Source organism: Phyllopteryx taeniolatus, chromosome 3 (genome assembly GCF_024500385.1).
Source record: "Phyllopteryx taeniolatus isolate TA_2022b chromosome 3, UOR_Ptae_1.2, whole genome shotgun sequence".
NCBI classification, from domain to species: domain Eukaryota; kingdom Metazoa; phylum Chordata; class Actinopteri; order Syngnathiformes; family Syngnathidae; genus Phyllopteryx; species Phyllopteryx taeniolatus.
In genome coordinates this window covers 27,785,134-27,809,861 of record NC_084504.1, presented here as the reverse complement: position 1 = coordinate 27,809,861, position 24,728 = coordinate 27,785,134, and the positions used below count along the sequence as shown (strand labels likewise).

General features: G+C 46.1%; 2 protein-coding genes across 18 annotated transcripts; one reads left to right on the top strand and one right to left on the bottom strand.

The window, feature by feature from the left end:
* Nucleotides 1-54: 54 nt before the first annotated feature.
* myo1ha (myosin IHa) lies at nucleotides 55-13,159 on the bottom strand. 15 transcript variants are annotated; one of them, XM_061768195.1, is made up of 32 exons: nucleotides 9,387-10,119; nucleotides 8,529-8,651; nucleotides 8,328-8,443; nucleotides 7,557-7,755; nucleotides 7,382-7,462; nucleotides 6,815-6,994; nucleotides 6,633-6,731; nucleotides 6,439-6,564; nucleotides 6,301-6,372; nucleotides 5,979-6,235; nucleotides 5,291-5,396; nucleotides 5,142-5,222; nucleotides 4,984-5,075; nucleotides 4,660-4,754; nucleotides 4,520-4,566; nucleotides 4,316-4,396; nucleotides 4,043-4,148; nucleotides 3,845-3,962; nucleotides 3,628-3,741; nucleotides 3,493-3,507; nucleotides 3,333-3,409; nucleotides 3,188-3,256; nucleotides 3,012-3,096; nucleotides 2,755-2,917; nucleotides 2,601-2,684; nucleotides 2,429-2,522; nucleotides 1,859-1,914; nucleotides 1,652-1,787; nucleotides 1,511-1,581; nucleotides 728-825; nucleotides 541-640; nucleotides 254-422 (listed from the first exon to the last, which is right to left on the bottom strand). In XM_061768195.1, exons 1-32 carry the CDS (start codon nucleotides 9,393-9,395, stop codon nucleotides 396-398), a joined length of 3,177 nt encoding a protein of 1,058 aa, XP_061624179.1. In that variant the 5' UTR covers nucleotides 9,396-10,119; the 3' UTR covers nucleotides 254-395. The 15 variants fall into 15 exon arrangements, with proteins under 15 accessions (XP_061624182.1, XP_061624179.1, XP_061624183.1 ...); XM_061768199.1 differs by lacking the exon at nucleotides 3,493-3,507 and having other exon boundaries at nucleotides 5,979-6,046; nucleotides 6,116-6,235; XM_061768200.1 differs by lacking the exon at nucleotides 9,387-10,119 and adding an exon at nucleotides 12,022-13,159 and having other exon boundaries at nucleotides 6,301-6,564.
* Nucleotides 13,160-15,127: 1,968 nt separating this feature from the next.
* Nucleotides 15,128-24,725, top strand: foxn4 (forkhead box N4). Of its 3 annotated transcripts, XM_061768209.1 has the most exons (10): nucleotides 15,134-15,208; nucleotides 15,751-15,849; nucleotides 17,932-18,098; nucleotides 20,845-20,954; nucleotides 21,026-21,136; nucleotides 21,890-22,017; nucleotides 22,096-22,192; nucleotides 22,270-22,477; nucleotides 23,025-23,414; nucleotides 23,907-24,725. In XM_061768209.1, exons 2-10 carry the CDS (start codon nucleotides 15,770-15,772, stop codon nucleotides 24,152-24,154), a joined length of 1,539 nt encoding a protein of 512 aa, XP_061624193.1. In that variant the 5' UTR covers nucleotides 15,134-15,208; nucleotides 15,751-15,769; the 3' UTR covers nucleotides 24,155-24,725. The 3 variants fall into 3 exon arrangements, with proteins under 3 accessions (XP_061624195.1, XP_061624193.1, XP_061624194.1); XM_061768211.1 differs by lacking the exon at nucleotides 17,932-18,098 and having other exon boundaries at nucleotides 15,128-15,208; nucleotides 23,907-24,724; XM_061768210.1 differs by lacking the exon at nucleotides 17,932-18,098 and having other exon boundaries at nucleotides 20,845-21,136.
* The last annotated feature ends 3 nt before the right edge of the window (nucleotides 24,726-24,728 follow it).

The window sequence follows — 24,728 nt, the reverse complement described above, 5'->3', positions numbered from 1 at the left end:
TTTATTCCAGACACTAACACAATGTAATCAACAAAAGCTTTATCAAAATTCTGCCTTTCACAAAGACAATGCTGAGTTTTTATAAATTCTGATAATAGGGTTATTGTTGTGATTGGAGTCGCAATCAATTACACTGGGAAGTGTTTCTAACCTTATTTAGCTACATGGAAATAGAAAGATTTCTCAGTATTCAACCATTAATATATAGTTCTATTAATACCTCTCGTAAAGTATGTTTGATGGTATGAATGTAAATGTAAATGTAATCATTAAGGTGATGTCGCTCATCCTAAAGTGCCGGACGTGTATCCCGTGGCGATGTTGAGCCAGCTTTGGGGCATCCGTCTCCCATGAAAGATGCAGGGGCTTCTTTTGTGTCTCCTCTGCCCCTCGTGTTACCTCGGCCTGGCCCGAGTGGCAACCTGAAGTGGCAAAAGTTGTGTGACTCAGGTAAGCACTTGGCCTGCCTGAAACTCAAAAGCATCGTGTCATTTATCCGATGAGAGTTTTTTGTCGTCATGACGACGACAGTGAACGCACCACCGTGAGGTGTCCATTCTTGGCCTTGTACACCATCGGCTCCGGGCCTGTGCTGAATTCGACTGCGCTCTCTTTCCCAGCCTGAATTTCTACTTTGATGCTGCACACCGATATTTTGATTAGCATACATACGCTGCGCATTGTATCATTATGAATCCACTCTTTAGCTTGGCATTTTCTGACTTACCTGCCCTGAAGCACCCTGACCACGTTCTGTTTATTAGCAATGATGCAGAGTTTGGTCACCAGCTCAAACAAGTGGTTGCACTGCAGTACAAGATCTCCCTGAAACAGTGTCACTCATTTATCACGTCAGAAGAAGTGACATCGTCCGATACGCTCCCCCGGCCACAACATTAGGTAGGATCTTGAGATCCGAGCTGTTTTTCGAACAAACTGTGTTTAACTGTGTTGCGATAGTCATTTTATCTTGATGGTAACCGACATGTTCTAAAAACTATCAGTACGCTGCAGTGCAGTTCTGCACCACTGCAAACTACAATCACAATAATAAACATAATTGATGGTCATCGCTGACCACAGTGTATCGCATCAGGCATCCTCCAATTGCTAGTGGTGACCGAATATTTAATTAATATTGATATGTATTTCAAAGTATATGCACGTGAGGTGCAAGTATTATTTTTGTCCGCTTGGGGTCGCCATCCTCACGTTCTACAGCACTGTAGTAGCTGTGACTGAATGCGTGCGACTTTAAAAGGTGGGACCTGGCCTGTTGAGGGACGTGACAGAGTAGAGGTGCCTGGCAGTTGTGTTACTTGAGCCAGTTGCACTTTGCAATAGGCACATTGTGTGCAAAATCCTGCAATATACCGAATAAAATGCAAGATAAAGAGAAAATTAAAAACATCTGCGATGCAGTGAAGCCGCTAAAAGTGAAGCCTCGATATACATCAACAGATGACTGTAAAGCTTATATGATATGAAGCGAGTAGATCTATCTGTGTACCTTCTCTTTGGGGTCCTCACATGTTATGTGTAACACAACGATGCTGTCTGTCAAATTACTGACCGAAATCCCTACAACGGAAACGTAAGAGTTGAACAGCTGAATCGTAAAGGACGGTGAGTAGGTGACAACAATGGTGACCTTTAAGCGCGGTATATAAAATCCTCTGCTTGATCCTCGCCTCCTCAACCATGTAGGCCGCCGCCTGAGTGAAGATGAGCTGTCGCGGCCTCCTTTTGAAACCGTTCCTGTCGTATTTCATCATCGGGACGGCGTACTGCAAAAACATGCGTGAAAACACGGCAGTTGATTTCATGTGAGTCGCTCAGAGACGAAAATGGGATTTACCTTGATGTGCTCATTACGAAGCATCTGCAGGACCCTCGCATTAATATCTTCATCACCTAAAAAGATCATTGTTTATAAACGTCTGCCTTATTTCCTCAAATCGTGTCTGGAGATGTTGATTTTCTAAACTGCAGAGCATACTGCGCGTTTATTGGAATAAAGCATCCATGATGTTGTGGAAGAGTGGAGCTGATATCTTGCTACGTTTGTATTACTACTTGGAATTTGAAAAAAACTAAACTAACCAAGTAGTTCATCATTTAAATGGAATCAAAAATGAATATCCATTTTGAAATGTTGCAATGGAAAAATATGTAACAAATATAATGTGACTCTGGATAATGTAAAAGCTTTGTGGGCTGGATTAAAGAGCAGAGCTTGCTTGAAATTCTGCGAATAAGAGTGGGAAAGCCCGTTTGTCCATTTGCACCCTGCGATTAACGGGCGACCGGTCCAGGGTGGGCAAGAAAATTATTGGATGGACTAATGGTTTCCACAAGTCACGTTATGGTAGCAGAACCTGTCTGAAGACATGTATGCAATATGTAAGAATATGTATCTGACACTCACTGATTCTGGTGTCCACAAAAGGTTGGGCAACACTTTGGGGATAACTTTCCTTTTTCCCCTTGAACATGGCGCTGGCAATCAACTTCATTTGAAGCTAAAAAGTGGGGGGGGGAAAAAAAGAAATAAATAAAAAAATCGAATAGTCTTTTTACGTGTTAGACTGATGTGTTACCTGTGTTTTTTTCTGGGTTGTGATTCCTCTTACGTATTTCCGCACCATGAGGCGGTAGTGCAGCTTCCGAAGTAGTTCCGACGTCTGCAGCAGGGATCGAACAAGCAAAGGTTAACTGGCGCGCGATTTGTGCGTCGATGTTGTTTCCGTATACCTCGGCCAGCACGTGTGGCGGAGATAGCCAAGTGGTTTTGTCCAAAAGTGTCTTGGGCAGGTTGTCTTGGAGCCTGTTCAGGTAATTCTGCCTCACAAAGACCAAATACTCAGAGTTGTCCGTGACTTTTGCTTGCCCTCTAGTCATGTAACCTTTGATAAATCTGAAAGTAAAATGGCGTCCAGATGAAAGTTTCCCTTTCCCTTTCCCTTTCCCTTGAGCTGAGCTGTACGTGATTCTCAGCTCGTTTTTCTTACCGCTTAATGACTTTGACAGCCCACGCTCTCTTGTCTCTCTCCTTCCTTGCCTGCACTCCTCTCCAGCACGTCTCGATCTTTGTTGCTGAGGGGCATCGACCATAGAAAGAAAGCGAGATCATTAAGCTTTACCCTAGATGTAAATCGCTCATGACTGCAGTGAGCATCTCATTCACCGGCCTCCTTCTGTTTCCTGAACACGCCCTTTGCCCGGTAGCCTTTGTATTTGGCCTGCAGTCTTGTTGCTGAAATGTCGAGAAGCATTCATTCAATGTGCAACTGGTGATGACTAGACGTTCATTATTGTGCGTTGGCTCCCACCGAGTTGATGTTTACACTTTTCAAAAGCGTCCTCAGTGGCATAAAGCGTTCTTGGATGGCGGATGAATATTTTGGTTCTAGTTATATCAAAAAAAAATAAAAAATAAACATTTTTTTTTAAGTTAAGCGTTCTAAAAGGTGACGGAATACAATACAATACCTATGATTAATCCAGCTGTGGACAAAACACAAAAAGCTTCCTTAGCCTGACACTGGCAATGCATGCTATAATCACAGCTAAACTCGGGCCAACAAACGACATGAGGTGACTTATGTATGAAGACACTTTTCTCACCTTCCCATTTTGTACTCATTTGGAAAATAGCCCAGATGTCGAACCAGCACCAAGACGCCGTCAGCGGGTTCGCCTCTCCAATGTGGCCAGGTGGCTGGGCACAGAGCTTTATAACTGTTCAATGTGACATATATGTGCATCAGCATATACTGGAGGCTATACAAGGAACCGTGGATTTGCGATAAGCATAATGTCCGAGCCTGGTGTGGCTTCATACCGCTGTAAAAAGACCTCATACTTCCGCCTGTAAGCGAAACCAGCACGTCGGACTCTCAGGTGCTGCATCAGGCCCAAATATTTGATCTGGTGTCTGATCAGAGCTTCATCAAACTGTCCTGGGTCGGAGGAGGTTCGGTGAAAAAACAAAAAGCAAACCAAAAAAAAACCCCAGCTTGCATCTACATTAAAAAAGTACCTGGTTTCTTGGACTCATTGGATTTGAGGCAACGTATGTACCAGGCGTCTTTGGCCACGAGGATCTCTGTCAGCTTCAGCAGGCTGCTCTTAAACTGGGTGGCCACCTATACACAGAACGCGGCTTATAATCCCGATTCGACAGTTCATCTGTCGGGCGCACATGGCTTGAAGGTGAGATTTCACACTGCCACTGGCAGAAGTTACTGGACTTAATCTGACTGATGTGACACTGTGTTTGACAGTGTTTGATGGTGAACACGGGAGAACTTACAGTTTCTGGTCTTCGCCTGCTGTCCGGGTCCATGCAGGAGAAGCACTGCCTCACAATGGCGTTCTTTGATTGACACATCAACTAGGAGAAGGTGGGAGAACACACACACACACACACACACAAATGCACCATGATGTTGACTTCAATAATGTATTATTAAACATGTCTGTTCATATTCCCCCCCCCCTCTCATTGCATACTTACATCTTTAATATTTTTATATAGGAGGTCATTATTTTTGTCCAGAAAACCTTCGAAAGGGATAACAAATGATGACATTTTGGCCGAGGTGAAAACAGTATTTACATTTTGAGGGCTAAGAAATAGGTTGCGCTGGAATTTACCCACAACACAATAGGTGACCTCTCCGGCATAATGCAAGAGACGGAAATCGCCTCTCTCCAGCGTCCTGCGTGTCTTTTTGTCTGCCAGCTTGTGTCTGTGCACCAAGAGGAAAAGGATGGGGACAGAAGAAGAGCTTCACCAGCCTCCGGAGAGCAGATCAGTGCTGAGTGACGTTTGAGTAGCACATTTGCATTTGTTTGATTTGAAAACTCTCCACAGACACGCATGACTGTAGTCCCTATGAAACAACTGCACTCCAATCATGACGTATTATTCCGAACGAAACGCCGATAACGCGGCCTTTCGGCAGGAATTGAACTCACGAGACAAAGTGAGGGTGAGTTCCCATTTGTTCTTCCAGTCTCTCCAGGAAGGTGAGGTCTGTAGCCTCTCCTGGTCGGAGACACTCCTCATCCTGCAGGGTCACATTCATTAGCGCGGAATCATTCGGGATTTGATGTTCATCCCAGGAGGCGCATACCAGGATTGATATAATTCCTCTGTGTCGCTCCTCTACCAGGTCACAGATGATCTTGTTATTGAAGAAGTGCACCGGCTCCCACTGTGAAACGGAACCCCGTTCGACATCAAACCAACGTTCACGCCACTTTTATTTTCGGGACCAATGACCTCAATATCCTCCGCTTCGTATTCTTCCTGCTCTGCCTTGAGCGTGAGTTGGATGAAAAGTTGCTGCAGCTTCTCATTGCAGTAGTTTATGCAGAACTGCTCAAAACTGAAGGGAAACGACACGAGCGGAAGATAATTACATTTGGTAAATGTTACAATGTTCAAAAAAATCTCCAATATTGTGGGAGATGAATTCACCATATATAGCGGTGCTGCCATCTGTACGACACGCTACAACCTTATTAAAATAGGACTCTCGGTTTACTTCTACAACGCAGGCTGAAACACAATTACTATATACTCTGTCACATTCATTCATTCCTTTTTTTTCTGGTTTTCCCTTCATTACATATTTAAACATGATCTTGGCTACTTTCTTTGCACTTTGCCCTTAAAGAGCGTCTAAGTTTGAGAGTGCTGCTAGAGTGAAATTCATTCTGTTTGCCGTAACATTTGACAGTGACAATAAAGGATTGTATCTTTGCTTTTTCCATGTTTTACTTTGTTAATCTCTAGCACGATATGCTACCGCTGCTAGATATTTAGGTCAATTCAATCACAGGGGCACAAAAAAACCAAAAACATTCACATTCACGTACGGTACGTATACACACAGTCAATACAGAAATAATAACTTCAATATACATCAAATCTTATCTGTGACGCATAAGGACGGCAAGTGACATACCTGTTGATATTAAAGACTTCAAAACCATAGATGTCCAAAAGTCCAATGACAGTTTTCTTTGAAGGATCCTGAAATGGAAAAAAGAAGAAGACAATGTCGCACAGCGTCTGTCCCGTTTGGCAAAAAAACGAGCTCACAGTGTTCTCCGTGGACGCGTTGATCCGGTTGACCAGCCAGGTGAAGGTATGCCCATAAATGGCCTTGGCCAGGGCATCCCTTCCATAGATGGCGTGATCCAGAAGAAACGGACTGAGCACCTTGAGAGAAAGCCCAAATATCAACGAGCTCGTGTCATGTTACAAAGTGATTTGAACAGTCCCACCTGCTCTGTTTTGGCTTCAATTTTCCTGTATGTTAGACCTTCTTGTAGACTGTTAGCGTCAACTCCAAGAAGCTGCAATGAAATGAGCCTTTTTTTTTTTGGGCTTAAAATCAGTGACATTTGGTGTAGATTTCTTACGTGTGAGACCCAGTGCAACTCTGCATTTGGGTTGTTTTGGTTGTTGAGGCTGGCGTGACCTTTACTGTCAGGCTCAAAGCGAACGTTGCCCAGGTGAAGAACACTCGCAACAATCCCAAACAAGTGCTGCACGCAATTCAAATGATTTCTGTTGAAATCTAACTAACCACACTAACTAATCCACACTAACTCACATTAGTGTGGATTGCATCAATGTCAATCACTTGAAGTGCGTTTTTGACCGTCTTCCAGTCCTTTTTGTCATCGACGGAAGGCACAACGGCGCACTCTCCCTGTCGGAGAGTTGACACAGCGACGAGTGGCGACGGTCCGGTTACCACGCATCAACACGGGGAGATCGCGTACTTGCACATACTTGCGTAAGATAGCTGTAATGCTGGCGGTCCCTCTCCAGGCCCAGCTGCTGCAGCAGGTCCTCCTCTCCCCCATCCAGGAGCTGGTAGAAAATGTGGAAGTTTCTCTCGCCGTGGTTCTGATGCACCACCCTCGACTTCTCGAGCAGGTAGTTCAGGATGTGGCCACCGAGCGCGTCCCCCTGTTGGATAGGAGCCTACAGGTAGCAGCTCGACTACTTTCGCAAAGAACAGAGTGTGCTGTATATGTAGAGTATATGTCATCGACTTTGGTCCGGTGGAGGATTTTGTGCACCCCTCTTGGTCTCAGTATCTGAGGAAATGTAACAAGTTACAGTAGTTAAAGCGGCCGAATCGAGAGATCCAACACGTGAAGGCGGGTACAAGTGCATCAAAAGCGTGTCTGGTGCTCAGTTGTGATTGACACTGCCATATTTGGCACGTGCAGTAGTTGGCAGCGGTGGAGAGCCGTGCACTACTGCGTCAAACTGAGAGCTGTTTGGAATATTCCAAACAGCTCTCAGTATGCAACCGCCCGAATGTTCATCTGGGACTCTGACCTGTCCTACCTGACTATCAAACTGAATGTCCATATACTTCCCAAACCGACTCGAGTTGTCATTTTTCAATGTTTTGGCATTCCCGAAAGCCTGCGGAGAGAGACAATCATCAAATTCACACAAGCCTGACCTGTTTTGGGGAATGTCAGATGTCAGTACAGCACGAAAGAGTGTTAAATAAGACCTCCAGGACAGGGTTGGACATGAGCATCTTGTCCCGGACAGTGTTTAGTAGAGCGGTGCTCGGACAGCTGACTGCATAATACTGCAGAATCTTTTTGGACGCTTCCGTCTTCCCTGCGCCGCTCTCTCCTGAGATGAGGATGAAGTGATTGCTGAAGTCGGCCAGCATGCCGTGGTAGGCGTTGTCGGCAAGGGCGTAGCTACGTACCGGCGGTAGTCAGGGTGTTAGGTTATTTGGCTCACGTTCAGAACATTTCATCAATAATGCTAAAGGCACTAAAGAAGAAGCAATTTAAACCCATGTAAAATGTAAGACATGCAATAGTTTCATAACTGTTTATTCTAAGTCTGCTACTGTGTGAATGCAAAATGGCTGTCTCATCCTGGCACTTCAGCTGACAGATCCCTCTGGTGCATTGCAACAACTTAACGAGGCTCTCTCCGGTGGAATTAGCGGTAGAGACGGCTTGAGTGAGTTAGTAAAAGACCCCCAGAAAAGTAACTCTGAAGCCACTAAGATGCATTTGTTTTCATGGAAAAGGCATTTATACAGTATGTATGTCCAAAAATGTAAACAGCATCTTCAGAAAACAGAAAACAGAAAACTTCATTTCGGACAGCTAACGGTTAAGACATTTGGGCATTCAAGCTTTGACCTATATTACTTTGAAATAGGTATTTCTTGGAAACAATTATGACCTTTTGATGGCTAACAAGTGCCAATATTTCCAATTCACTGAGCCAGGTATTGAGCAAATTGTTCGACACTCACATGTGAGGTGGGAGCTCATAAAAGTTGACCCCCATGTACACATCCATCTGTTCCTTATTGTAGATATCCAACTCCTTGTAGGGGTTTACAGACACCAATAAAGTGCCAATGTAAGTCTAAAAGAGTCAGTCAAAGTTATAGAACATTCATTTGTAAAAAAAACTCTCGACATTTCGAGAGTTCTGCATAAATGCCACTCACATAAATCAGATCCTTGCAGAAGCGTTTCTTAAGGTTGCTGAGGAAGGCTGCCTCCGAGGTCTCATCCAGGAGAACAAAGTCCTGAATGCCAACCTGGTTCCTGGCATTAAGCGCACCCTCCACCTGGGGCAAAGCGCATTCGATGAGCCAGCATCGAGGTCACAGAAGAAGACATAAACCGACTCTTGACTTCCTAATGTGTATCCTGTTAATGTGTTTCCAGAGCGCTGAAGGAACATTTCCATTCAGTATAAATGCAATGCAAGTGCAATATGTTTCAATATTATAGTCTGTTCTGTAGCATATTGGATAGGCAAGTATTGAGAAAGATCAAGTTGCTACAATTTGTCAAAATGCACAAACTAACACGCTACTTTCGTCATTGGTCATTTCCCGCTGAAGTGTACTGCTTTCATTCACCATATAAGCGACTCACTTTGAGTAACCAGTTACAATTTCCGTATTTTGGTTCACAGTGAGATTCAAACGTCTGATGCCACTTCTCACAAAATCTACTTTTCCACTCCAAATCACAACAATAGCTCCATTTTTTTTCAAATCTATTCTTGATAAATCAATGCATTTCAATGCATATGTTCAACTTCTGCCAACAGTAAGCGTGACACACATCTGTAGGACGATAATGTAAATAAACGTCCCCGTATATTTGTAGCGTGTGACAAAATGTTCTCGTCACCTCGGCCCCCGGCCCCCCGGCCCCCGGCCCGCATGTTTCACCAGGGCCGATGCACCAAAGCGAACGCAGCACACTGTGCAAATGGGACCCCCCAAAAAAAGCGGCGGCACATTCAATAAGCATAGTGGGAAAAATTCCAGCAATCTGTTTTGCATTCTCACCACCAACATTCGGACCAAAGGTTTTCACTGCTTTTGTTGCTTTTGTATTTTCTCCTTCTCTCTTTTGGAAGTCCTTTGATTCTCAATTCTCTCTGTAAAAACATTGACAAAAAAGATAATCCATTGGATCTAATTGACACAAAGCCCTTCACACCCTCCCATCCTTCGCCTATGGCCCTCATTTCTTCTGAGAAAGGCCAAGTGTTTTTGTCCTGTAAATACCACGAAGCAGAGACAAAAAAGATGTCTTTAAAATGCAGTCTACAATCCATTACACATATTCCCCCTGCATATCCATTCACTAATTATTCATTAGAAAACATTTAACGTCACAATCAATTTCACACTAGGCAGTCGAAACACAATGGAGGAGATTTGGCCTATTTTGGGGTGAGGGCGGATGGCTCGGCCGTACAGAGGGTTAGGGTGAAGGCGAACGCTGGAGAAAGGCGGTGGCGGGGGTGACGGGCGCAGTATTTGTCTGATCTGAGAAGCTCTGAAACGGGCCCGTCTCGAGACAACGGGGCAGACTAAGTAGCGCAGTGACGGCCTGTGCCCCGCTGCTCGCTGTGACGCTCATTTCGTGCGCCCCGAGCGGGAACAATGGAGGCTTGTTCTTCGTTATCCTTTGCTGTAATTCGGACTTCATTACTTTGCTCGGGGGCCCCACTGGAAGGAGAGACGAGGTTAGTCAGTCTTTTCTTTCCCTCCACGTCAGCCTCTGCACCCTTATACGCTCTCGCCCCTTCTGCTGGACAATGCCCCCCGGCCCCCGGCCCCCGGCCCCGTGTCCCCACCGTTAACCCTTGCCCGCCCCGCCCCGCCCACTTTAAGCCAATGAGACAGGTGAACAATATCATTGAAGGCACCCTTTTGGGGACGTCAGAATCAATCTGGTCATGTGATGGGGGCAATGGAGGTGTCTGCTATCTTTGACACCCCCTTTCTTCGTGGGAAGAAACTTCTCTCGGCGCGGCACAAGCAGACAATATGGTGGGACAGCGTGACTTGGGGGTCTGCCATAGAGTATTACAAGTAATAACACGCACAGATAAGCTCCTGTCAAGAGGACGATTCATGAATTCAATGGTCATAATCACGCTGATGTTTTGGGTTTTCATTTCGGGTTTAAAGGACTTTCGTCCGTCTTCTCGGTGCCGTCTTCTTTTGAGGGAATTTCAGTGCATCCTTAATAAAAACAGCCAATATTTGCCAGTAAGCGCGTAAATACATACCAATCACCTTTCCTCGTTGAAATGAACGGAAATGCAATGAATCAGTTCAAAAAAAACAAAAAACGTGTTTAATAAGAACAAAATTGCACTCGACCGTATTTCAAGTGTACTGGATAGCGGTTTGTGCGATAATGAAACATTGGTGGCTGCGTAGCCCATTGTAATTGTAATTGTAATTGTAATTAAGAGATGCTGCCTCATCTGGTCTCGAGCGTCATTGTCGCCGGAGACCGCGTGACCTCATCCGTGTGAGAAGCAGCCTTCGACGGACGGGAGGAAGCTGAAAGGGAGCATGCTAGCAATTTACCGGCAGTTCCACAGTTCTCCACTGCATGATGAGCACACCTGCTTTGTAAAAGAATGCAACGCCCATCAACCGAAGCAAGGACACCAAAACTGCGCTGACCCACCAAGTCGTTCAATAAATCATCAAACCTGCATCTCTGAAGTTGTATTTTTGCGGTGTCAATCAGGATTGCAAACTGGCTTCCTTCTACGGAACAGCACGTCCTGCTGTGTCCTGCTGTGCATGAAATCAAACAGTGAAACAATTTAGTCAGGTCCAAGTGGCACGAGCGCAGGTGCCGGTGCCGCGCCGAGGCCTACGCACGCGCCCGCCCCATCCTGACCCGCACTTCGGCCACAGCGCGCCGGCTGCTTAATCATTCATGTCGTGGGAGGTGGAGGGACCGGGATATCTTGTTCCGTTCTTACCCGAGTGTCTACTCCTGTGTTGAGTGCAGGGTAACCACGCAGAAACAAGATCCAAACCACTCGATTTCAACCCCCCCCCCCCCCCCGACATTTCCCCTTCTTATTCAAACGTATCGCTTCATCGGGTGCTCGAAAATGCATTGCGTAGCGAAAAGGCCCCCAGCCCGAGCCTACTGATACATCACAGGACATACTCCATGACGCAGCATTACAAATCGTCATGAGAGGACTCATCTGCCAAAAGGGAAAACTGATCCGATTTGACCATCTTCAGTTCGTCACGTCACTGTAACATTTCATATCAAATGCGACACTCTGCTACGCATTGAAAGCATCGTTCCGAGGGATTTCTCATGTTTGGGCGCCCAAATATGCAAAACCTCAACATTGTCACGTCCACGAATTGAACCCTCGACAATAGCGATCCTTCTTTGAAGCTGTTGCGTTTTGCAAGGAGAGACGATGAGGCGGCAGGAACGAACCGTTTACTGCCGTCACCCGCTAACGGCCATTAAGCACACACGCGCCCAAGGAAACGCAAGGTGTCCGCTTTCTTCGCTCTGCCGACTCACCTACAGCGCGAACCGCAGTTCATCCCAATTATCGATTGATCGACTATCGCAAACCTTCGAGTCAGCTACTTGTACAATCGAGCAGTCGGGCTTATTCGAAGTTGTCAAGGTTACCTGGGTTCGGCCCACCTCTCCCCCCCCTGGCTGAGAGGTCCAGCAATGCTTGTCCAATCTTAACAAGCTTTGCGCTGCCCACTGGGCTCCGATTCAGCACGAGACCCGGCAAATCCAATTACACGGGAGTCAGAGAGGTTGATTTTCCCATTATAGATCCCATGCCGAGAAGGAGAGCGGATGATAACGCTCCCATCTCGCCGCGGCTGCCCCTGCACTCTTCTCTCACTTTGTCCCCTCCCGCTCTTCCTATCTTCTTCTTCTCCTTTCTTCTCTCGTCTTTCTTCCCATCGCTGCTTCTTTCATAGTCCATTATTCTCATTTTGAAGAGGCCCGTACGAAATGTTGGGCCCCGTCATCATGGAGGTTCCAAAAGTGTTGGGTCAAAGAGGTTACTTGATCAAGTTGAAACACATTTGTGCTTTGCTGAACAAAGAACGAGACCCATATTTCATTACGTGTAGTACCTTGCGTTGATGGCATACAGTTTCAGCAATATTTTGGGGTAATATTAGACACGCACAAAACCAAAGCAGCCGATTAAGAGGCCTTCGGGCGCTGTGCCCGCTGCGTCACATGAAAAGTTAACACGAGAGAAGTGGCTATTTTTTCAGTAAGTCAGCAGCGGTGAACCGGACTGACCCTGCCTCAGACCAAAGGTCGAGCAAAGGTCCAGAGCGCTGAATGACCCCTGTAAACGGAACAGAAAAGCAGCTTTTCTGTGATCTCTCAGAACATGACGACGCACGATTAGCTGCCCGGGCGACAGGCCGACGGCATCGCCGATTGGCCGACGAACCCGCTCACCGACTGACTTGTCGATCGGCCGTCTGAGCGAGCGAGCGACTGACTTAGAAGACTGACCCCCTCGCTTTAGCAGATCGCTGATGCCGAGTTCCAGCTAAGCATGGCTGACAGCAGCTTATCCCGGGTGGTCAGAGGGTCACCCTGGGTGATGCGCCGCTGCTCTTCGGGGGCGGAGTCGTCTCCGCCGGAGAGGAGATTAGAGCGGCGAGTTGACCTCGTTCTCAGAGGTGCCGGTGTGTTTTGAGTGCGAGACCAAAAACACAGGCTACACACACTGGCCAGGCCTCAGGCGGGGATCGCCTCCTGAACGGGCGAGGCGAGGCGAGGCGAGGGAAAGCTGTCACTCTTGTCACTAAGCCGCAGGAAGTCCTCATGCTCGCATGCGCTGGCGGCCCCAAGTGTGCCACACGTAGCCAGGACAGAGATGCTCTCGACATTTCCCACATGATACCAGCTGCAGACCAAAAATTCCAAACATTCCATATAAAGTTCAGTCATATATTTGCATGCGGAATACTGTATGACAACGTCATAACATTTCAATCGTTTGGAGGGAGAAACTGGTTACACGACAAAGCTTTTCATAGCAATCTACACTAATTATCACTAATGACCAGGATCTGCTGTGCAAAATACACCCACTGCTCATTCCATATATCGAATGCATATCTCATATTTTGATCACCCAATTGAGAGGTGCAAAACCACAATCATGAACATATCCTTCTACCTTCGATCAATAACTCACTTTTTTTCAACACGGTTTGTGTATTTAAATTGCGCGAGTGTCCCTAATGTTGTCTACCGACTGTCAGGGCTGATTGAGGCCACCATTGCGCGATGTTGCTATGACAGTTATTCCCAACTTGAGCGCCGCGGCTTAACTTAAGTTCATCATGGCATTTCACTTCAATGGCTTTTTTGCTACAAATAATGTAATTGTTCATCTACCTCTAGGCCAGTGGCGTATACTGTAGTGAAAAGGCACAACAATTAAATGGATGGCAAAAGGTAAATCAAGAACCTGTGCGCTGTTTGCACTTTTTGGGATTGGTGGTGTGCCATACATAACCTTTTTCTAATTGAAAAAGCCTTGGCTCAGTCAAGCTTTGGAGACCCCGGTGTGGCATGCGTCCACAAGCCAGCAGGCTTTAGGACCTCGGGGTGTTTTGGGTTGGGTTGTTTTTTGTTTTTGTCCGTTACGTTCATGCGTGTCATCGTTGATTGTTCCTTTGTGACACACCGATTCGCCATCTGTGGGCTCTCATGGGGATGCGCACGTCCTGTCAGTGCAGATTTGGAAGAATCATAGGCTCCGCCCTTTCAAATAACACAACACATGATATCCCTTAATTGGCCTCACCTTTCATTGAAGCCCCCCCCCCCCCTTCATTTATCAAGAACATGACTTTCAATGTTTTTCTTTTTAAGTACATTGTACACTCAAGTTGCTCAATTTGGTGTCGCACGTATGCGTCATTTATTTTATTTTTTTTGCAAATTACATTCAATAGAAGAAGCGATAAATAAGAAATTCCTCAGCTTGAGAGGAGTCATTGTTGTACAGTTAAGTTTAAAAGATAGGTGATGGCCTGAACTTGATGCAGACGTCCACAGTGAACTATTTTCCGAAGTGAACCTGCTCATCCATCCTGTGTCCTCCTCCTCCTCCTCGGCTCTTTTTCCCACTGCTGAGAGGAGCAGGACGCGGCCACGACGGCGGGAAGCAATGATCCTCAAGTACTTCCCTTTTAAAAAAAAAAATCACCATCTCTCTCACACACACACACACACACACACAGATGCCACCACAAGTAAGAGACTCACTCACAAGGTCTCAGAGCTCTCATGGAATGAACCTGACAGGAGCATATTGGAGCAAATCTGGATATTTCATACTGAATGAGACTTGTTGTTTTTTTCTTTCTATAAAGTTTTGAAGACGCGCACGTGTGCAGCTAAAAATATTGGAATCATATCCGAAATATTTTCATCTATGTTTAGATTTGGCTTTCAAAAAAATGGTTCCATAAGAACTTAAGTATCAGGAGGATTTGGAGATTTTTGGATTTTTGTTTGAACCCACTGTAGCATAGTGTTTGGCCACTGATGGTGATGGTTTCCGCACTTGGCAAAAGCAAGTGAGAAAATGTGCACGGTGTCTTTTCCGGGTCGAATGGGACTGTTGGGAGCATCTGTCAAAGTCAGCTCTCCACTGCGCATGAGCGCGCCCCCGACAGCTCCAGAGAGGGAAATTTAAAAACGGGGCGGGGGCGGGGGCGGGGGGGGGGGGGGATGCAAACAAGTGCTGCACAGTGGAATACAGTAGATGGTCTCCCGGACGACCCATTCACACATTCTTCAATATCATCCAAAACAGGTAAATTGCTATAATGTTCTCATTCTTGGCACATTTACCTTTGTTGATTTTATAATGTTTGTTTTTTTTTTTGAATGAGCAAATTGACATTTTAACGACTCGTGCCTTTGTGACTGTGACTGTCTTTGTTGTTATAGTAAATGATGAGACATTTAAACCTCTAGGCTATCTGTTATGCTAACATTTAAATATATGAATGAAAGTTATGACGTCTAGTGTTTTTTTTTTGTTTGTTTTTTTTTAGCAATCAGTTTGCCAGGGGAGCTCCAGAGTCACTTAAACAGTTTGTTTACAAATAACAACAACAAGTCACTGTACTGCTATTCTTCTAGTTCTTTTCCCCACCTCATTATTAATCAGTTATTATGTCCGTGTGGATTTACTTCTCGAATGAAACGTTTGCTTTTAAAAATCAACTTGACTACATTTTCATGAGCAACATTGTACTTTTTCCTCATCAACATTGTGTGTGTATCTGTTTGAAGCTTCACTGTGGCATGTGTAAAAAAAAGTATGTTCATTTTATTTGTGCCGCTGGTGAGGTACCACACATCCCAGGAAATGATAGAAGGTGGCATTACATCTAGGATGGCAGGAATAACTGAGGATGCGGGCCATCATCCGTCTCCACAAGACTATAGGTAAGACTGACAACAAGATGTTTCAAACTTGCATCAATTTGGAGATTATATAAAGTCTTACGTGTACATGGAAATGTTTTAGAGCCAAACGGCTACAAAATTTTATTTACATGTAGATGACAGATAGCTCGTTTTGACAAATGGGGGAAGGGGAATGGGATGCATGAAAAGAGTTTATATAGAAGGGGGAAAAAAAAAAAAAAGGGGGGGGGGGGGGAAAAGAATAAATGATTTTCAGTCTGAATGGATCTGTCAGAAACCATCAGCTCCGTTTACACTCCTGCTGTCGGCACACGGAGAGCTCGAACCTCTCGGGCCGTCGGCTCGGGGAGAGATGGGGCGCGCTGGGTCACCCGCGTGCACAAGTGGCCCCCAATTAGACAAGGACGAGAGAGGAGGGCAAGTGAAGGAGGGGGAGTGGGTTTTGGGCTTCAATATTGAGTGTTGTTGAACCTCTGGGAAGACTCGGATGCTAAACGGAGACACCGGTTCAACACGTTATGCATCAGTGAGCAATTTCTATGCTTGCTGGTGGCACAAGAAGAGGGGAGGTGACACGTTTAGCCCATAACACATTGGGCGAGGCACGAACAATACTTCATTTAAACCAAACCAAAAAAACACTTGTCGAGTGCGTACGTTGTGCACAAGTCATCAGCCTCAAACGATTGATGTGCCGCTGTAGCCCTTCGTGCATTTCATGAAAGAAACGCACTACACATTTTGGAAAAGGTGCAAAGTGGGAAATAAGTATTGTAATATGCTACAGTAGTTTGGTGAGGTTACAATTTGGGATTTCTCAATGACTTCAGTCATGTCACTAAAAGACAATAGTGCAATCGACGCGTGCTGTCTGCAGTGAGGTCACATCACAACACACGCAAACCGAGATCTGACCTCCAACTGCATTTGGCCCCGAGTTGATTTCCTCATGTAGGAAGACAAGGGGGTGTATGTATGGTTGTGGATGTGGGGTGCCGGGGCTGGAGGCTGGAAAGGGACAGGGAAGCAGATGGTATCCTATTTGTCCCTCTTGCATGAGGCCCGTCATTCCGGCAGATTAATGCAAGGGCCCGAGGCAAAGAAAAGAAACGACAGAAACAATCAAGGAAGGGTCTGGCCAAGACAATGGAGCCACGTGCCACTGGGCAGATTTGTCGTTTGGGACACAATAGGCCATCATTTTTCAATAGACAAGACCAACTGTTGCAGGCGACAGGCGCTGCTCTGCCGTGTTTCAAACGATCTGGTGTTGTTTACATATGATTCGGCCAATGGCGAGGGACGGGCTGCGGTCACCTGACACGCTTGATTTTTTTTTTTGTTAAACAGATTTAGTGTGTGCATGTGTGAAGGGCGGGGGTGTTCCTTCACGGTCCCCACAAAGTGAATAGTATGTGTTGTCATGGCGACCCCTGTTACAAACCCCCTGAACACTAAGTGTGTATGCGCACGGGAGACTGAAGAGGATTGAAGAGGATTCCTCTCTGTTCCAGGTTAGCCACATAAAAGGTGCCATGACTGCAAGCATGAAAATCACAAAAGTTGAAAAAAATATAGAATTGCTTAAAAGATGGTATCATCATGAAATATATATTACCCATAATAAATCACACTGTAAAGGTCTAATCTTAAGCCCTTTAGAAGGCAAAAAAAACATAGCCCATTCTTCGACTTTTTTTTTTTAAATACCAGTGTATTCTTGGGATAACATTTCTCAATTTAGTGTACTTCCCTACGCCGTTAGAAAGCACTTGAACGTAAATAAAATTCACCTCATACCATTCCTAAAACAACAATAAGACAGGCTTTTTTTTCTGAATGAGATTTGTTTAACACCCTCATTGTTGATTAAAACCGTCCCTTCCCTGATGAATTCATCTTCTTACATGCTAAATCTTCGACGGCACAGCTAATGCACTTCCACTCGAAGCCAGCCTCACTGAGCAGCTGAGGCTTCGGACTTCAAGAGATACAAATGTGATCTTTGGAGTTGACATGTAAATGCCACCTGTGCTCCTTGAGCCCGATCTGACAGCCATGTCGGCCCCCCCCCCCCCCCCCCGCCTCCTCCCTCTGAAGGCTTCTGACCACAGACCCCTCCCAATTAAGGGAGGAGGACCTCCCTGGGGACCTGCAGTCTCTGTCATGGCTCACTTCGGTGGACGTGCCCCGACTACAGCAGATGGTGGATGGTCGTGGCCACAGCAATGGGGCCTCCCAGGGCAGCTTGTTGGAGCAACAGACAGGTGAGGTGGCACTTTCAAAAAAAATCTATCTTCTCCTCTCTGATTGGCCACACCAAAACCATTCAAGTCTTGTGGATTCTGGTCTTCAAACATCATTAATACTTGAGCTCCCTCTTATAGAAGTGGAAGTTGGAAGATGGGAAACAATTACTCCGAAGGTTTGGGAGTTATGGAGGTGGGGTTTTGAGTCAATGCACAATCTTTGTAGATGCAGTGCCGTAGAAAAATAGTATTGACCCCCTTCTCAAATTCTCATTTTTTTGTTTAAAATCATGAAACAAATGTAAATATCAGACAAAGATAACCCAAGGAAACATAAAACTGTTTTTAAATGGTCATTTATTATTATTAAGGGAAAACAACTACTCAAAGTTACCTTGGCCTTGTGTGAAAAAGTAATGGCCTCCTAAACCTAATAACTGGTTGGGCCACCCTCAGCAGCAACAACTGAAATCAAATGTTTCGTATAACTGGCAGTGACTCTTTAACATCTCTGTGGAGACATTTTGGCCCACTCTTCCTTGCAGAATTGTTTGAATTCCGCCACATTGAAAGGTTTGCCACAGCATTTCAAGTCTGGACTTTGATTCAACCACTCCAACACCATTTTGTAAGACATTCAGAAGTGGATTTGCTGGTGTGTTTTGGATCATTGTCCTGCTGCATGACTCAAGTGTGCTTCAGCTTGACGTCACAAACAGTCTCCTTCAGGATTTTCTGGTAAAGAGCAGAATTCATGGTTCCATCGTGCACGTCGTCCAGGTCCAAAAGGAGAAAAGCAGCCCCAGACCAGCACACGACCACCGCTTGTCTCGTCAGTCCATAAAATATTATTCAGATGTTTTTGCATAAGTAAGATGAGCCTTTATGGTCTTTTCGTCTAGCAGTGTTTTTTTTGCCTTGGGGCTCTGTCATGGATGCCCTTTTTGCCTAGTCAGGCTTGGGTGTGGTCTGGGAAAATTAACCAAAACATGTGATTAGCGACAGTTAAGAAATGATTTAACAAAGGCGGGCATCACTTTTTCCCACAGGGCCAGGTAGCTTTGAATTGTATTTTTTCCTTTTAATAAATAAAATCACCAATTCAAGAAACCATTTCTGTTGACTTGGGTTAGTTTTGTCTGATATTTAGATATGTTTCATGATCTTGGACATTAAAGTGGGGAAACTATGCAAAAATATAGTAATTCGAAATGGGGGCTGATACTGGCTGATATACCTGCACAATCTGAAGAGTTCTAATAAAAGAGCTTTATCAAAGATGATCATATTGATTTATGCTGTCAGAGAGGTTCAAATTGAACTGTTTCATTTGTTGCTAAAATCGCACTAGTTCCTAAAGGCTCTGGATGTTCTGGTTGACATGCCTCTGCAACATGGCTTGGACATCAGGGACAGTGCCTCTGTATTTCCAGAGCCAGTGTGGTGGCTCCCCTTTTTAAGAAGGGAGACCGTAGGGTGTGTTTTACCGACAGGGGGATCACACTCCTCAGCCTCCCTGGTAAGGTCCACTATTCAGGGGTGCTGGAGAGGAGGGTCCGCTGGGAAGTCGAAGCTCAGATTCGGGAGGAGCGGTGTGGTTTTCGTCCAAGCCGTGGAACAGTGCACCGGTCCAGCTCTCATTTCACGGGAGCTTGCCCAACCAGTCTACAGTACGTGTTTTGTGGAGTTGGACAAGGCGTTCGACCGTGTCCCCCGGGAAGTCCTGTGGAGGGTGCTCTGGGAGAATGGGGTACCGGACCCCCTAATCAGGGCTGTTTGGTCCCTGTACTACCGGTGTCAGAGTTTGGGCCGCATTGCCGGCAGTAGAATACATATCCAGTGAGAGTTGGACTCCGCCGAGGCTGCCCTTTGTCACCGATTCTGTTCATTACATTCATGGACAGAATTTCTGGGTGTAGCAGGGGCATTGAGGGGGTCCGGTTTGGCGACCTCAGTATTACGTCTTGGCATTTTGCGGATGATGCGGTTCTGTTGGCTTCATCGAGCTGTGCTCTTCAACTTTCGCTGGAGCAGTTCGCTGCCAAGTGGGAAGCGACCGGGATGAAAATCAGCGCCTCCAAATCTGAGGCCACGGTCCTCAGTCGGAAAAGGTTGGAGTGCCCTCTCCGGGTCGGGGAAGAGATCCCGCCCCAAGTGGAGGAGTTCAAGTATCTTGGGGTCTTGTTCACAAGTGAGGGAAGAATGGAGCTGTAGATCGACCGGCGGCTCAGTGCATCGGACTGTATCGGTCTGTCGTTGTAAAGGAGGAGCTGAGTCGAAAGGCAAAGCTCTCAATTTTCCGGTTGATCTACGTTCCTACCCTTCCTACCCTATGGTCACGAGCTTTGGGTGGTGACCCCAAGGACACGATTACGGATACAAGCGGCCGAAATGAATTCCCCACACAAGGGTGTCCGGGCTCTCCCTTAGAGATGAAAAGTTCGGTCGTCCGGGAGGGTCTCAGTTTGGAGCCGGTGCTCCTCCGTATTGAGAGGAGCCAGATGAGATGAGGTGGCTTGGGCATCCCTAGTGTTCCAGGCAGGTTTGAAATGTGGGAGGAAGCCACAGCACTCGCAGCAAACTCATGCAAGCACAGGCAGAACTTGCAAAATCCACACAGAAAAGCCCAAACCCAGAACCTCAGAACCGTGAGGCAGGCGTGCTAACCATTTGGCCAAGAGTTGCATTCATGAATGAATGAATGAATCATTATCATCTCGACTCATGGCGTCTTTACTAATCAAATGATCTTTTCTCTTTGAAGCCCAATTGAGCAGCATGGCCACGACGGCTCAGTCGTCCGTGCTCCACCTGCAAAGCAACATGCAGCACAGCCCTTTGGGAATCGGCATCATCGACACCCACAGCGGAACAGTGCGTTTAACAGGACCACACGGACTCGGCGAGCGGTTCGTGCCTTCATCGGATGTGTTTTTGCCTCACAGATGTCTCCGTTCTCCATGAATGGGATGCCCTCGCCGGGGTACCAGTGCCCTACTTCAGCGTACCAGTCGGCACCACAGCAGGTGTACTCGCTGACCCAAACTGGGCAACAGGTGACACACTCAAATGCATGAACCCTCCACAGGACAGGCAATGAAATACTTGGAAATTCTCCAAACCCAAAACATCCAGTTGGGTACATTTTTTTTTTTTTTTTTTTTTTAGATTTTTGGGAAAAATGTTTTCCACAATGACCATTTTGTAATGTACGGAGGCCCCCTGGTGCCAAGGTATGAGGAAAAATAAAATTCATTGATAATCTGTTCCCTCAGTTTAGCAAATATCTGGGGCTCCGCATACTTACGTATATCTGTCAAGTGAAGTCAATTCTATTTGTATGTTATATTCTTACTCGTGTGAATTCTGTGTCTAAATTGTCATGTCGTGATATATCCTACATCCCATTTTTCCAACTGAAAGGCAAGATTGCTGTAGTTCGAGGGGGTTGACCGTTATATAGCAGGACTGGCTACAATTAGCCTGCGTGTTTCCTAAATTGAGGGTACGGATTACTAAACTGAGGGAACAGATTATCAATGAATTGTATTTTTCTCACACCTTGGCACCAGGGGGGCTCCGTAGTAATGGATCAAACCGCAGCCAATAAAATGTACAAAGCGCTATGTCATCAAAATGCCACTATATTTGTTTCATTACCATATTTTGGAGGGATCGGCCAAGAGAAATCAAGTGGCTCCAGAAAATGATGCAGGCTGCATTTTGAACGTCCACTTGAGTCATCAAATGCGGTTCCTGAAAGAGCTACAAGCCTGAATAACAATATCGTAATTCTCTTTTTTCATTAGTGCTCAACGGGCGGGCTGTACAGTAATGTGTCTTTCAACAACCAAAGTCTATTTTCGCAACCTCGCCTGGCACCACAAGAACAGGACTTGCAGCCAAAATGTTTCCCAAAACCCATCTACTCCTACAGGTTGGCTCGCACGCACGCACCACCGGTGACGCATCCCTTCTTGCTCTCATGCTTACCGCTTTTTCTCTCTCTCTATAGCTGTTTAATTGCCATGGCTCTGAAGAACAGCAAAACGGGCAGCCTTCCAGTCAGCGAGATCTACAGCTTTATGAAGGAACACTTTCCTTATTTCAAGGTGAAACCATTCGCTTAACTGCTCAGAAACAGGAACGAAGGCGCCGCTTAGCTCACGCCACTCGACTTTCCCTGCAGACGGCCCCAGACGGATGGAAGAATTCGGTCAGACACAACCTGTCTTTAAATAAATGCTTTGAGAAAGTGGAGAACAAGACGAGCAGCTCATCCCGAAAGGGTTGTCTGTGGGCACTGAACCCAGCCAAAATTGACAAGATGGAGGAAGAGATGCAGAAGTGGAAACGCAAGGATCTCCCGGCCATCCGCCGCAGCATGGCTAACCCAGGTCAGGGATTTACCAAAAGATCGACCGACTGTTAAAAGTCACCGACTAGACACACTATGAACTCCAATTTCTAAGTCTAAGTCCAGCACAGTAGGTAGACTGCTGGTCGAAGACAATTTTGGTGACTCCGGTCAGGGCACAGGCCAAGGGATACGCGAGTGTGCGGTGGATGTCACACATATTCCGTTCATAAATATGTTGAACAGCGGGCAACGAACCCTCTAAATCGTTGTACAAATCATCTAATTGAACCCAGGATTATTCTCATCATCATTAATAAATACATTTTTCAATCATCCTACATCAGCATGTATCCATATAGATACGTGAGGTCTGCTGACATATTTGAGTGTCCAGCGGTTATCACCAGCTCATAATGTATTTCATTCCCGTTGTCTTTTGCCACAAGAGCTATGACAATGCACAGATCGCTGCGATTACGTATTGTCCTCGTATGCGAGACTGTGAGTGCGCCACACTTAAAATGGGAATGAGAGGAGCCGCTTTGATCGGACATGATTGCGTTCAAGTTTTTTTTTTCTTGCAGATGAGCTGGACAAACTGATCACAGATCGCCCAGAGAACTGCCGGCGGAAGGCAATAGAACCGATCATGACACGGCTGCCCAGCTGTCCGACGGGCCTCCCGCTGACAGCCCCGATGCAGCAGGCCCAGCCCATCGTGACCCTCTCCCTGCCGTGTTTACCGATCCACCAGCACCATCAGATCCGAGCCCAGCTGCAGGCCCAAGCCCGCTTGGCGCCGATGTCCCCGGCCCCGGCCCAAACGCCTCCCCTCCACGCGGTGCCCGACCTCTCCCATAGTCCGCTAACGCGGCAAGCCGGCAAACCTCCGGACGACTTCTACAGCGTGCACGTTGATAGCCACACGGAGGTGGACGCACTGGACCCCAGCATCATGGATTTTGCCCTTCAAGGTAAAGTTGAGCATTACAGTGTTCTCTCGGCCATATAGCAAGTGTTCTTTTTCTAGGGGTTTTATGAGCAACCTGGCATTTGCAAATTATCATATTGTACTATCCTGGGTTATTCACCGAGTCACAGTTTTTGTGCCCAGGCCAAAACATGATAAAAGTAAGAGTATTGCTTCGGTACCATCTTGGTATCTTGCATTTTGGTGCCAAAAACTCTCAACAGTCACCGATGCACTTCTCAGCCATTTCTTTTTTTGTCAACGCTGGGAGAAGAGTAAAACATCCAAACGCGATGAGCGCACTCACAGAGAAGGCGCTGTTGCCCACAGAACTCACCCAGCGTTTGGAGCGTTTTGACGCCCACCCCAGGTGGATGTGTGAATATAATAAAACAAAACATTTCAAAGATGCAACAACAACAACAACAACTACTGCAGTGTATAATTTACAACATATAGTGTAAACTGTTGATTTAATCGTTCAATGTGACCTCAGGTAACCTGTGGGAAGAAATGAAGGACGACAGCTTTAACCTGGACGCGCTGGGCACCTTCAGCAACTCCCCACTGCGACTATCAGACTGTGATTTAGGGAGCAGCCTGCCTCCTGCCTCCAGCGGCGCAAGCCTGCCGCTGTCGGACGTACAAGTGACGGGTCTGTACACTTCGTACGCAACGCAGGATCCCCTCCCCTCCCAGTACATGGGCTCACCGGCCAGCAGCAAGCCCATCGTCCTGCTTTAAAGCAGCAGCACTATTCTTCAACCGAGGTGACGGGGTACCAGGTGGAGAATATTCTTTTGTACAAATCAGCTGGGAACTATCAAAACCGCAAAGTTCTTGAGTTCTAAAATCCCTGAGAAAACTGTTCACTAAGAAATACAAAAGAGGCTGCAGCAAAGCATTGCAGACTTTACAATGCCAAGCAAAGCCTCGAAGATGTCTGTGTAAGTACAAACAGGACATTTTCCATTTTTTTCTACTGCTCACACTGTGTTTAAAAGCCCTTCTATACCGTAGTTCCGTCTGTGTGTACTGTGATAGACTATTGCTGTGTCGTTTTATTTATATTTATGGAGAAGAAAAAAAAAAAAAAAAAAACGGCAGCTGGGGACGTTTGACCGCTCGTCAACCTTTCGCTGTATATATTTGAATGTTCAAATGGCTATTACCACAGAAAAGCTCTCTTTTGACTGTCTTTACCCAACTTCATTCCAAAATGCTGACACGTGCCATCGCTTTGTAATTCGCATTTTACACCTTTCATATGTGATTAACACATTGCATTGAATACTAGATGTGTATGATGTTCCATTAA

What these genes read in the sequence shown, in the direction of transcription:
- myo1ha (XM_061768191.1), bottom strand. An exon ending in GAGGAATTATATCAATCCTG is followed by an intron (nt 5,076 to 5,141) that starts GTATGCGCCTCC and finishes GTGACCCTGCAG; the next exon opens with GATGAGGAGTGTCTCCGACC. An exon ending in GTCAGGGTGCTTCAGGGCAG is followed by an intron (nt 641 to 727) that starts GTAAGTCAGAAA and finishes ATCGGTGTGCAG; the next exon opens with CATCAAAGTAGAAATTCAGG.
- foxn4 (XM_061768209.1), top strand. Translation starts at nt 15,770, where the DNA reads ATGATAGAAGGTGGCATTACATCTAGGATGGCAGGAATAACTGAGGAT. An exon ending in AACACTTTCCTTATTTCAAG is followed by an intron (nt 22,193 to 22,269) that starts GTGAAACCATTC and finishes CTTTCCCTGCAG; the next exon opens with ACGGCCCCAGACGGATGGAA. An exon ending in CCGCAGCATGGCTAACCCAG is followed by an intron (nt 22,478 to 23,024) that starts GTCAGGGATTTA and finishes TTTTTCTTGCAG; the next exon opens with ATGAGCTGGACAAACTGATC.